A 13,151-nucleotide genomic window follows, 5' to 3' on the forward strand; every position below is an offset into this window, starting at 1 on the left:
AAGAAATAGGTTAGGGTACTATCCAAGAACTATCCAAGGTGCCAGACCTAAAGGCTTGGGAAAAGTGGTGGTGTTGATATTGCTGGTAATTAATGGGAAGCCTGCAATGAACTGACTAAAACTAAAGCAATCAAGCTCAATCTAGTTTGCTCTAACAATACTTTGATCCCAAAGCATTAATGGCATAATGAGGGAAAAATTCCCATTTGGGGACATTGACATAATTTACCTCCTTAGGATTTTTCCCCTACAGTGCCATCCACACAAGTTAAATGAATAGCAGTCAGAAAAACATTACAGAAAAGATTATTAAAGACAGAGTATGTAGAATTGGTCTTAGGCGATTTTAAATAGTAACAAGTTTGGTTGAAAAAAAAATAATTTCTGCAATGAGAAGAAACTATATATAGAAAAATGGGAAAATGCTAGTAGGGAAATGTAGGCCATAAGAGATACTGAATATCTTTAAGGACCAATCAGAGGACTGAATGTACAGGGAAAGGAATCTCTTTTCAGCTATGTACAGCCTAAAAGTATACAAAAACTAACAAAGTAAAATGAAACAGTGAAAGTTTATAATGGTGTGTAATATCTCTGAGGCAACGACAAAGCGCTTAGCCAACACTAAATACAGTCCAGGAAGAGGAGAGGAAGAGAAGGAAATAGCAGATATACATGAAGGGAAAATGGCCCAGAGTATTTCTAAAATCAAAGGACAATATTTATTAGTATTTATCTAAAACTCTTGGGGAATGATTATCAGAATGGATTAGGAAAAGACATAGCAATGAGAGAAGTAGATGTTCAGAGCCAAACTGCAAAACACAGAAGTGAAGCCTTGAGAGTATCTAGAAACAACACAAAATACTATGTACAGTGCAATACCTGTCAGATGGCTGTGGACCATCTCATAGATATAAGGAACCACAGAAGATTATAGAACATCTTGTTTGTAAAATTCTGAAAGAAAGAGAATATGTCAAACCTATATTACAAAGATAGCAAAACAAAACTTTCTTCAAATGTGAAAGTAAATACATTTTCAAGACTAAAGTGGCTAAAGTAACACTTTGAACAAATGAAAATTGAATATTTCACTAAGTAAACTACACAACAGAAATATGGCATAAATATAAATAAATTCCTAAGGCTTATGTGAGACAACATATGAGACTAACTATAAAAATATAAAACCTAGATTCTGGGTCAGGACTGTTAACAGACTATATAGGCTTCGAAATTGGAAATCAAGCATTCTAAATGTAAACAAGTAAAACAAATATTCAAAGAGGAAGTTGAAAAAGGCTTTGATTAGAATGATATTTAATGAACATTATATTTCAAAAATGAAGTGAATTTAAAGCATTCCTGAAAAAGAAAATTATGCATGTAAATGTTTTTCCTTAGGAAAAAAGTAGTAGAGGAAATTACATAGGCTTTGTTTCAAGCATATAGAAAAAAAAGAATGAACTGAACCCCAAATAAGAAGGAAGAAGTAATACAAATTATAAAGTAATTCAGTGATAGAAAGGAAATGGAAATAATTACCAAGGTCAAAGTGAATTCTTTGAAAACATTAATAAAAATTTATATATCAGGAAATATAAAGAAGCTATTAATAAAAAACTACCATTATACAATTATTATTAAAAATAAAAGTGATGACAAAAATATCTAAAGGACAATGAGGGGCTACTTGAGCATGTGAATCACAAAAATTGGAAAAAAACTTGAGCAGATAGTTCTCTCAAAACAGTCAAAATTAGACATTTAAATGTCTATAGCATTAGTTATTGAGCATATGCGAATTTAAACCTTAATGTAAGGCTATGGTCTTCACGCAAAAGGAGTACCATGAAAGATCATAAAATGTGTTGATTTTGTGAGCAACCAGAACTCTCCTCCAACACTGGTGGGAGTGTAAAATAGTGTACCCATTTTTAGAAGATGCTAGGCAGTTATTTAAGTTCAATTTATACCAGCATTATAAACCAACGACAAACAAAACATTTCTCCAAAGAAACCTGCTCTAAAAATGTTTGCAGAAGCTTTCCTCATTAAAGTCCTATGTGGGAAATTAACTCGATGGTCCTGACTATATGAATCTGCAAACTGTCATGTTCCTGCAGTGGAAGAGTACAGTGCAATAAAATGTTGTGTTACTCACATGCACAGAAACATGACTGAATTTCAAAAGTATCATGAGTAGAAGAACCCAGATACAAGCAAGAGCATATAGTGTAATGTTTCCATGTACATAAATTTCTACGATAGATAAAACTAGCCTATGGTGATAGAAATAAGTTGGGTGTTTTTCCTGGTTATAGCAACTGTGGACTGCAAAAGGTATTTCACTAGCAAAGTAAACTACTTTCTAGAGTGAGGGAAATCTTATATCTCTAGAGAATGGAATGGTGCACTTATATGCCTTTTTTCCAATGCATGAAACTCTCCACTTAACATCTGTGTACATGTAATATACACAAATACCAAAGCAACTTTAAAGACTACTTTGTGCTTCACTTCTGTGGGGCTGAGTGAGGCAGGTAAGAGAAGAACCATGAACACTGATAAAAGTAGCATTAGTAGAGAGGACTATACACAGTAAATTGTTAGTGAGGTAGACAGTCATTCTTCCTGTATCAGTGGCTGGTGGAGTATGTATTAAACATAGATCTCTGAGTTCCAACAAGTTCAGTATGGAGTCTCCAACCTTAACCACTTTTTACAGAGGATATTGATGGTACATGATATAATTTGGCCACAGCTGTGATGCATTATTTTCAGCCCAGAATATGGACTTTTATCATATAGAAATTCTGCAGACGATGGACATAATCAAATACTATGACCCTCTTACAGTGGAATTTTGATCATGTAAAGATCTTTCCATCAGAATTGTAACAACTAATCAAAGAATCAAAATGCCCCAGATCTACTGTATCTGAGAAAGTATAACATTATATCAGCCCATTTTAAAGACTGACTTTTGGGTTCATTCATATTCAATTTGGCTCATTTATTTAACTTCTCTGAGCCCCAACTTGCTCTGTATGATCTAGTATTCTATCTTGCAGAGTTTTTAGAATTAGTTACATCTGTATAGTATTAAGGCTGGGCAGGTAGTTGAGCTTAATTAACAGTCTCCCAGTCTACCCATTCTGGTATTTATCCATACTTCCTTCCCTTAATAAAGAAACGCAAAGAAAATACTAAGAGCAAGTGGCTCACATATTTTTAAAAAGAAATATTATTGAGGAGAAAAATCAGAATATGGTTCCTTATTCTTAAGTCTACTCTGATTGCATGTAGCAGAGAACTAATTTTGGTACAACCTGTGGGAATGAGATCCAAAGGTCCTTATGTTGCTTCTAGCCTATATTAGCTATATTTTATTCTGTATTTTATGCCCAGCCTTTGTGCCTGAAACATAGTAAGTTCTTAGTATCTCTTTGGTGAATTCACAAAAGAAGGCACAGTAGTTCTCACAATTTGTACACACTTGGCTAAAGCTTGATATGAGATCCTGTAAAGATTTGAATTGTGTTCCTGGCTAGAAATAGTAAAGGCAATAAGATATGTTTCAGATTATCTTAGTAAACTTCTAAATATCAATGATGAAGTTATGAAGTCAAGCGATTATCAGGATTCAATAAAGGTTTTCTGACATATATAATATTTCTAGTTACTATCATTATTATTTTAGTTCTATTTATTAGTGAGATAAATAAAAGAGGACTGGGCCAGCAAGATGGCTCAGAGGGAAGATAAAGGTGCTGACTATCAAGCCTGATGACCCGAGATCAATCCCCACCACTGATATGGTAGACGGAAAGGGCCAACCCCTACAAGCTACCCTCTGATCTCCATATGCATGATATGGCACGTGTGCCCCTGCTTATACACTCCCAAACATACACACGAATAAGTAAATACAATAAAAAATTAAAGGTGTTGACTATGGGCTCTTCTTCCCTAGATTTTATAATCGAGTGATAAAAATAAGTGTGCTAGTAATGCAATACGAGGCTTACAGAATAGAATAAATAGAATAAATAGAATAGATGGCTTACAGCTAGTTTGACCAGAAAGTATTTTTTGAGTTCTAAGGAGGAGAGAAACCGCATTTAGCTGTGAGGAAGGGACTGGCATCTAGAAAGATATATACAAAAGTCAGAAATATTTATGTCCTTTACTCAAGTATGTTTTTTTCAACATAGTAACACCCTGACTATAAATGTTTTAACACATTAATAATTAGCATATCAGTGAAGCCACCCCAGATCTAGGTAAGAAAAGGTATTTATCTTAATTCTGATTGATATTTGGTTTTGAATTGTCATTGCAACCCTCTTCAAGATGTGTTTAATATAAGATAGCCTCAAAGCCAGACTGAGCCTTCCCAGAAAATGGGGTTATGACCCTTGCATTGTGCCACCTTTCTCGTATCTCAGTACATCATAGTTAGGATACTACATGGAGTACACATTAATGAAATGAACACGTTCCTCTTGATTCAAACAGACTAGGTAGCTGAAATAGTAATTCTTGAAGATCAAGAAGGTAGCACGAGGGGGCTGGAGAGATGGCTCGGTGGTTAAGAGCACTGACTGCTCTTCCAGAGGTTCTGAGTTCAATTCCAAGCAACCACATGGTGGCTCACAGCCATCTGTAATGATGAGATCTGATGCCCTCTTCTGGTGTGTTTGAAGACAGCTACAGAGAACTCATACAAATAAAAAAAAAAGAAGGTAGCACTAGAAATTTATGTTGAGACAGTGTTATGGGTTTTGCTTACAGAAAAAAAAGTCAATCCTCTCTAATTCTAACTTGGCAATGAAAGTAAAAACAGAAAAGAGTTTTCTATAAGGAAGGACATGATGAATGCAGAATTTGGAGATGTTATTTGATTTACATTAGGATGATGGCTAAAATGTGTTCTTCCTCATCAATGTAGTTTTGTCCCAATAGAGCTATGATCTGCTTTTTTAAAAATATTTATTTTATTTTTAAATCATGTATATGCATGCTGTGTGTTGATAAGGGGATGTTAATGTAGGTACCCATGGAGGCCAGAAGAGGACATCAAATCTCATGAAGCTAGAGTCTGTTGTGGATACTAGGAATCAACCTCAGTTTTTATTTGTATGCAAGAGCAGTACACACTCTTTACCACTGAGACATTTCTTCAGACCCCAAACTACAAATGTTTTAGGTATAGTGAACTATGTTTCTTATAGAGAATATTGCTATATTTGGTATTTATGAAGAAAATGTATGCATATCACCAAAGAAAGAGTTGTACTATACATTTTCAATGGCAAGTCCTCTGGAGGCTGGTATATGTCCGAGTTATAGCAACCTTCTTGAGCCATGAGAAAGTCCTGAATCCTAACTCAGTTCTCTAAGAACAAAGTAGAGCATGGAGCATACTGGGAAGTACTAAATTAGGACAATGCGCCTGTATATAGATATAGCAAATTGGCATGGGAAACACATTGAGCCTTGGGCTCAGAAAGAATATGCATACGTTAGTTAAATACATATGCAGAAGTGTGGAAATCTATAGATGTCCTTTGCCATTCACTTCAAAAACTGGAGGTTTTGGAGGTGCAAATCAAGTCAGAGCTGAAGAAGTCTTGGTTATTAGGACAGTTCAGCTGGGCAGGCAAGTTGTGAAGGAAAGGAATTATTCACAGGAAGCCAAGGCCTCCTACACAGAAAGAAACTTGCAAACTGTTAAGTTACAAGTCCCTTTTGGTAGTTTTGGTTTGGCTGTTTTTTGTTTTGTTTTCTTTTGTTTTGTTTTGTAATTTCCATGTTGGAAGGCAACACTATTTTTTGTCAAATCAGATAGTAGCTAATTAAATATTAACAAAACAAACTTGTTAAAATGTGTTCTTTTCTCACCACAAACCCCAGGTTGGTTTCAATGCCAACTCAATTTGCCTATAACTTTTTGGAAACAATGTTATTGTATGCAACAAGACATACTTATATTGCCAACCAGTAACATTGCTGGGAGGAAAAAGCACAGAGTATTCATTTTCTCTCCTAAGACAGCGTCCCTGGAGCCTTTCAGCACCTTCAACAGAAGAGGGCACATTTCCTCTGAATGACAAACATGGGCTACCACTAAAGCTAGGAAGCAGCAAGGGCATTTGTGGTGCTGGCAATTAAGATCAACACATTGTTTAATAATTTCAGAGAAATATATTGAGGTTTTCAGTGTTCTCTCTAGCCATCGTAAATACTCACTGAAAAATGAGCCAACAAACACTATATATACAAGTTATAGGCCAGCAGTAAGAACTGCAATATTATAAGATGGCACTTTCAAGCAGTACCCAATGTTTGGAGTGAGTGGATAGCTTATGTTCCCCCTTTGTATCATATGTAAAATGGGCTGAGAATTGTTGATTAAAACATTATAACTTTGGCTAGAAAGAGAGCATGGCAGATAAATGCAAAAATCTTTTTGGCAACTTCTTGTAAAAGTTTGATGACTTGAGTTCAATCCCCAGAATTTGTGGAAAGGTGGAAGAAGAAAATCTACCCTACAAAGTTGTCTTCTGGCTTCCAGATGACTGTCGTGGCTCTTGTATATTTATACATATCATAAACATACATTCACATAATAATAACAAAACAAAAAATAACTTAATAACTTCATTATTCACAAGTAAGTATAGGTAAGATAATTATTTTTAAATTGTGTTTCTTAAAGTTCCCTAAGAGAGCGAAAATTGCCCTCATGTGTTTTGTATTTTGAAAATTCTAAGTCTATATATTTGGATTATTGGGCAGGAATAATAATTGTCAGCAAATAGAAGTCACAAACAGAAAACAACTGAAAGGGACCTTTAGAAACTAGGGAAGTAGTCATGGATAAGCAGAACGCTGCAAGGCAAAGAAAACTAGCCTCTAAAGAAGCAAATGGCCCTGTTAAAACATAGTATGCTAAAATAAGGAAGTATAGAGCAATGACTATGTGCTCATATATGCCTACAATCCCAGTACTTGGCAGGTTAGGAAAATAGGAGGAGACATTGAAAGGCAAATTCAAGGCCAGACTGCATTACGTAAGATCCTATCTATCAACCAGAAACAAATAGACAAACAAAACAATGTGCAGGATAAAAACACCAAACAAAACAAAACAACAACAACAAAAAAAATCTTGGGTTGCTTGTATAAGATCATGAGGACTTCTATGCTATGGAAGGTTATACAGAGCACAGCTATACTCAGTTATTTAGCATATGTAAGGGCCAAAGAGGCATCAGACTGAACTGGAAAGCAGCAGGGGGGACTTAGGGTGAATGTTCTTGCCTGGAGAGCTGTTCAAGTGAGTTCCTTAGAGAGCTTGTTGATGTGATGGCTCGGCCAGTTTCCCCTGTACATGAGCATTGAAGTGTTTTCCTATCTGAAGGCAAAGAAATAAACTACCTCATCTTTCTTGGGATTTGCTGGTCTTTGATTACATAAGTCTTTGTCCTGCTCTCATTTTCACTGTGCTACCATGAACTGAGTGACATTCTCCTGTCACCTCAGGTACTTTTCATATTCTTTTCAAAAAGGAACACCTGAAGCAAATAAGTCACTGTCGCACCGATCCTTTCTGGACCGGAGCTAGGTTATCCATGAATATACATCTACCAAAATGCGCACGTCTATTTCTAACATTTCATCAATCAATCTTTGTTACATAGAATTAGTTTGTGCTTGAATCTATCCCAACAGCTTAGATGGCAATGTAGCCATTTCCAATTGATAGTTGCACATGTCAGTCTAATAATTGATTGGTAAGAATTACTTGTGTCACAGACCTTACTCAGCAGAGAATGTTTCTCAAGCACAGTGATAAATATAAACTTTTCAGCTATATAGGCTATATTTGAAGCTGGCATACATAGAGTCTGTGGTCCTTTAGGAATCATTAGCAGTTTGTCTGTCCCTATCCATTAAGTGTAAACTATAATGGGTTCATCTGAGACATAGACTATAAATATTAGCTTTTAAATAGTAAACACATGTCACAAATTTTTGGATGATCCTTATCATTATTCTTGTTTTGGCCGATGTAGCCTTTCAAGTCAGCCCTTTCTCCTTTTCATGGGATGCATGTAACATGGAAGATTTATCCAAACCTTCATTTGGGGTTGCTCTAGGACCACCCCAAGTAATATAGCAGATCTTCATATGTACTTTTAAAGAACCATGCCAATCTCAATTAATCACACGAATGTATCCATGCTGCTCAGAAGTTTGGCAACAGGGATTGATTTAGAAGAAACAAAAATACCACAATGAGCCATCACTCATCTGAACGAAATGTTCTAGCAATCTAAAACACTTAGAGAGGTTTACATTTGCTGGATAAAGTTCAATGATAAGGAAAGTGAAAAGAGCTTGAATGAAATATCTTGCCTGATGAAGCTTCTTTATTCAGATTATAAGAAGACTGAAAAAGAAAACAAAAATGTTCCGAGAAATGATGTCATGTTTTTCATACAGCTATGTGTTAAATTTTCCCATCAAAAATTAGCCATTGGAGCAATTTGAACCCTCTAAAAGAAACCCTGCTTTGCTATTTTCAAAGAGCCTTGAAAGCGGCCACTGGTTCCGGTGACCTTCTCTTTTGCACTTGTTTTTCCATATGCTGGAGGCTCATGGGCGTTGGTTCCATTGGCTGACTGCAGCGTGTCCCTGGCCGCCATGGAGGAACAAACACATCCTCTCCCAGATTCCTTGTGGCATTATGGACTGCCTATCTTCTGTGATTTCCCTGAAGATACATCTAATAGGATTCTCAGAATTATTGCCAGAGTGTGCTCTCCTTTCCCTAGCTGTGTGTCACCTCTTTATTTCCTGTCGCTAAGAGAAAAATAGGCTTAAAGCTAATGACAATGACTTATTCTCCTGTCTTTCTACATCAAGTCAACTTAACCCTTGCGACGATGTGTAAGGAGAGTTAATGCAAGTTTAGAAGTAGGAACTCTCTTGAATCAGCACAGTACCATTTACCAGATATACCACAGCTTCCAACCATCAAATATACACACTAATTTTTAACAGCAATATCTCAAAATTTTCCTTGAAGAAACAAAACAAATTCTTTTCCCTGAGTCTAGATGTACAGCCAAGCATCCCATCAAGAGAGAGAGAGAGAGAGAGAGAGAGAGAGAGAGAGAGAGAGAGAGAGAGATTTTCACAGAAAGATTCACCCAGCATTTGTTAATTTCCACAAAGACATCAATGCCTAGGATTATCTTTTAAATCTACATCCTTCAAAATACATTGTTTAAATTCTTACCTGAATACGACTTCCTTAACAAAGCCATGCTTCTTTATAAGATGGTCCTACCCAGACAATTGCTGTCTACATTTGAAGCAGACACAGAGAGATCAGAGAAAGTTTAAGGCATATCTAAAGTATTCTCCAAGGTACTGGCCAGAAGCATCAAGCTCGTACTCGCGGTATAGAGAGATCATTAATGGGCATTAGTGACAGACCATTATGACTCTCACAGATCATTAATGATTCATCGTGTAGCAGTATCGTTCTGGCAGTAATCAGACCAATGCTTGGACGCAGTTATAAGCTTGGCCCATACTATTTGCTTAAACTTATTATTTCCAAGCATAAAATTTTATTTTGCCTTCTAGAATTACGAAAAATGGTCTGTAACATGATCCTTCAGCACATCAGCAGAGCTTTTGGAAGTATGCTACCTCATTTGGTAGATGCCTCTCCTAAGGTCAGAAATACTGTATTCTGAAGGCTCCCCAATAGCTTTTGGGATGTAGAAATGGGTCTTTTATTTTGAAATTGAATTATTGATGAATAGAAAATGCTACAAGCAAAACATTTGCAAGAATTACAGTTGCTCAGGCTTCTGAACACTATGTGTAAAAGGTTGAAATTCCATCTTGACTTTCACTTTTTTGCCTAAAACAAAACATTTTCATATCAAAGTCCTTTGTTAAAAATTTACAGAAACAATTAGCAGCGTAAGACAAAGCTTTCAGTCCAATGTAATAAGATTCAACATAGAAAGTACAGAAGCACTCAAACCTCTTAGTATAAAAATCACAATTTTAAGGAAAGGCAAGACCATAAATGAAATCACCATCCTTTTTTAAATTTTGCTTGATAGGAGATCCACTATTTTGGTTAAAAATGCAAATGTGAATGGAAATTTAAGTTATTCCGGGAGAAAATGAGTCTTTTCTATTGAACAGATTGGATTCTCCTTCTGTGTGGCTCTGGGAAAACTTCCCTTGAGTCAGAAAGAAAGGAAATCTGTCTCAAGTTCTGAATATTGTCACTATCAATGAATATTGAAGAATTACTGACACCCACAGGGAGCTATATTTATGGAGCCCATCACCCATTTTCACGGCTATATGGAAAGGAAGATTATGTATATTCAAAAGCATTCCATGAACTTACAGATTTTTCCTTAAGCTTCGCTGCATAATCAAAATTGCCTTGAGCTCTCACTGCTTCCACTTTCCATCCAACACTAAGAGTGCAGTAGCAACAGCTGCAATTGTGAGCCCCTCCCAGAGGGAGCCAGCCTCAAGCAGAATTGGGTTAGCTATGGGGATGGGATTTCAGCAGGAGGCAGAGGATGGAGCAAATTTGTTCTGCTCTCATATCAACCCTCCCCTACTCCCCACTAGCTATCCACAGCCTGAAGACTTGAACATCAGGATCTCTTCAAACCCAAATGGGCAGAAGAGCTATTCCTTGAGAGGCAATACTGACTTCCTAGATGCTTAGCCTGCATGGCTTCATAGAGCAGTGCTCTGGGAAGGGCCTCACACTTAGTTTATTACTTTCCTGTCTTTGTTTAGAAATCCATTAATAGTCTTTGAACAAGGAGCCCCATGTTTTTGCTTTGCAGCAGACTGCCGTTTACAGCCAGTTGCATGCCTTATGAGAATCGTTTACTAAGCAGTTCTGCTTGAAAAGTTAGAGACATGGGGAGCTTCCGAAGGGGCCATGGTTGCCCACTGATTGTTCTCGGACTAGACAGCCTAGATTATGCTCAGACCACCAGGAACATAGTTGTATGTGCAGATTCCTGATGGCAAACCAAATGGGCTAATGGAAGAATTTAGTCTTTAGTGAACTCTTTACACAGGAGAGATGCCAACTTCCTTCAAACAAAAATAGAAAATCCTAATATGGAGGCAGCATCTCTTGGCCACTTTGAGAGCTCTTTTCAAAAGGCACTTCCCACGGGGCGAAATTAAGTCATCGCCATCTGAGTGGTCTTATCAGGTCTAAGCAAGAGATCCAGTCTTTCAGCTATGCTTCTGTGCAGGGTCTGCACAGACCAGTGAACTATGGAAGGGGTCCTCAGGGATACGAGCAATTCAGTCACTTGAAGTCTGAATAAACAAATGAGGGCAGGGCTGACCTAGAGCCAAATAGCAAGACAGGGAAAATCTACTTAGGTTGCTCTCTCCCTCCTTTTCCAGTCACTAGTGTGTTCTTGCTCCTCTCTAGATGCCCACAACTCAACTTCTAGGCCTCTCTCCTGCCCACCTGATGCACCATGTACCTACCGCATGTATTCTGCATTGACCTGTTCTCCTAATCTTCTAATTAGATACTCTCTGTGTATATGGAGGAAAGCCACCAGATTACAAAAAATTACAAGACTTGTCAATTTTTGTAAAAATATTTTCATCTTTGGACACATATGCCCTGTTCTCCAACAGTCATGCATTAAGGTACCATGGCTTCTAAGCAACAGAGTGTCCACTTGGTATTCTTTATCTATGTAAGCGTGTTTTTCAATTTCTTTATTAATTTTATTTTATAAGCCCCCACTTTAGAAAGTTCCTAGAAGGCAGGTTGAGGCTGAGCTGGGTTTTGGTACAGGAGACCACCTCCAGTGTTACAATGCCTATCAGGATTTTCTGAGTTATTAAGGTTCTTCCATACATCTATTACCTCACCCAAATTCTTCTCTTTTCTACATACTAATCTTTCAACCTTCTTTAGGAAGATGTTTTTTTCTGGGAGCCTCTTTTCACTTTTTAAAATTGATTAAGGCCTCTTTTGTAACAATGTACCCAACTTAAGGCTCTATCCTTCTAGTATGAAGCTTGATTGTTTTCAACTGTTTACATGATCCCTCTTTTTAATGGACTGTGAGCAGACAGAAAGCATGGATCCTGTGCAATGTGATGGGCACCTGTGAGTACATCAGATCAATAGAGAACAGTGCTATCCTCAGTGGTGAGGATACTAGAATCCTGAAGCCGTGTGGCTACTATGCCCAAGGGATATACATACTTACAGGCTATCCAGTTCTGCATTGACTGATGTGGGCTGTGACCGCATATGACAATTTTCATTCCAACCGTCAGTGGGAGTCAGGACTCTGTGCTGTGTCACTCATCTTCTCTAATGGTTTTTCTCTCCCTCCCTCTCTTCTGCCCTCCCTAACTTATTTTCCTCCCTCACCCCACGTTCCCCTCCTTGCCTATAAACCTATAATACCTCTCCAAAGTTACAATACATCATCTGTCCCTTCAGGCAGAGTCTAACTAAACAGAAGCTGACAAATCTAGTTAACTCTGCCGAGTGGCCTTTAATCCAAAAGGTTGCAGACTGTCATGCTTCCATTTCTCTGTGGTCAAGCAGCATAAGTAAGCTTCCTGCCTTCCTGGAGGCCCCAATCAATACTCTGCCCTCTTCTTCAAGCCCAGACACATCAAAGGCAATAATGCCTGAGATTTAATCATCTCGAATTAAAATGTAAAGCTGTGTCTTCAGGTCCCCTTGATAGTTTAATTGTTTGGAAATGTCTTCCGAAGCTTACGTAAACAAATTTGTAGCACAATGTCTACTTGCTTTGCTTTCCCCAGCTCTAAGTTGATTAATAAGAACATTTTGCTGCAAACTGAGCATCTCCACTGCTTTTACCCAAGAAAGTCTTAAGCAGAGGGAGAAACTTATAAAACTAAGGTCAGATACATTTTCTATTTAAAAGCACTGGGTATCAAGGAACTGAAACCCAATATCTACATAACCACACTCCTGGATGTTTATAAGATTCTTATAACAGCTAACTTTGGTGTTGAACCACATGTCCTTCAGTAGGCGAGCATATAAACAAACCAGCAAT

General features: G+C 37.3%; 1 protein-coding gene across 8 annotated transcripts in view; it reads right to left on the reverse strand.

Moving 5' to 3' along the window:
* Positions 1–13,151, reverse strand: part of Fgf13 (fibroblast growth factor 13) — a 516,781-nt gene that overhangs the window by 101,690 nt on the left and 401,940 nt on the right. The window contains exon 1 of one of the 8 annotated variants that reach the window (NM_053428.3): positions 9,317–9,468. The exons of the other annotated variants lie outside the window; for them this stretch is intronic. Coding sequence (NP_445880.1) covers positions 9,317–9,344 — 28 coding nt within the window. The 5' untranslated portion in view covers positions 9,345–9,468. Of the gene's footprint in view, positions 1–9,316; positions 9,469–13,151 lie in introns of those variants that run through there. 8 annotated transcript variants of the gene reach the window in all.

Source organism: Rattus norvegicus, chromosome X (genome assembly GCF_021556685.1).
Source record: "Rattus norvegicus strain SHRSP/BbbUtx chromosome X, alternate assembly SHRSP_T2T, whole genome shotgun sequence".
Taxonomy (NCBI): domain Eukaryota; kingdom Metazoa; phylum Chordata; class Mammalia; order Rodentia; family Muridae; genus Rattus; species Rattus norvegicus.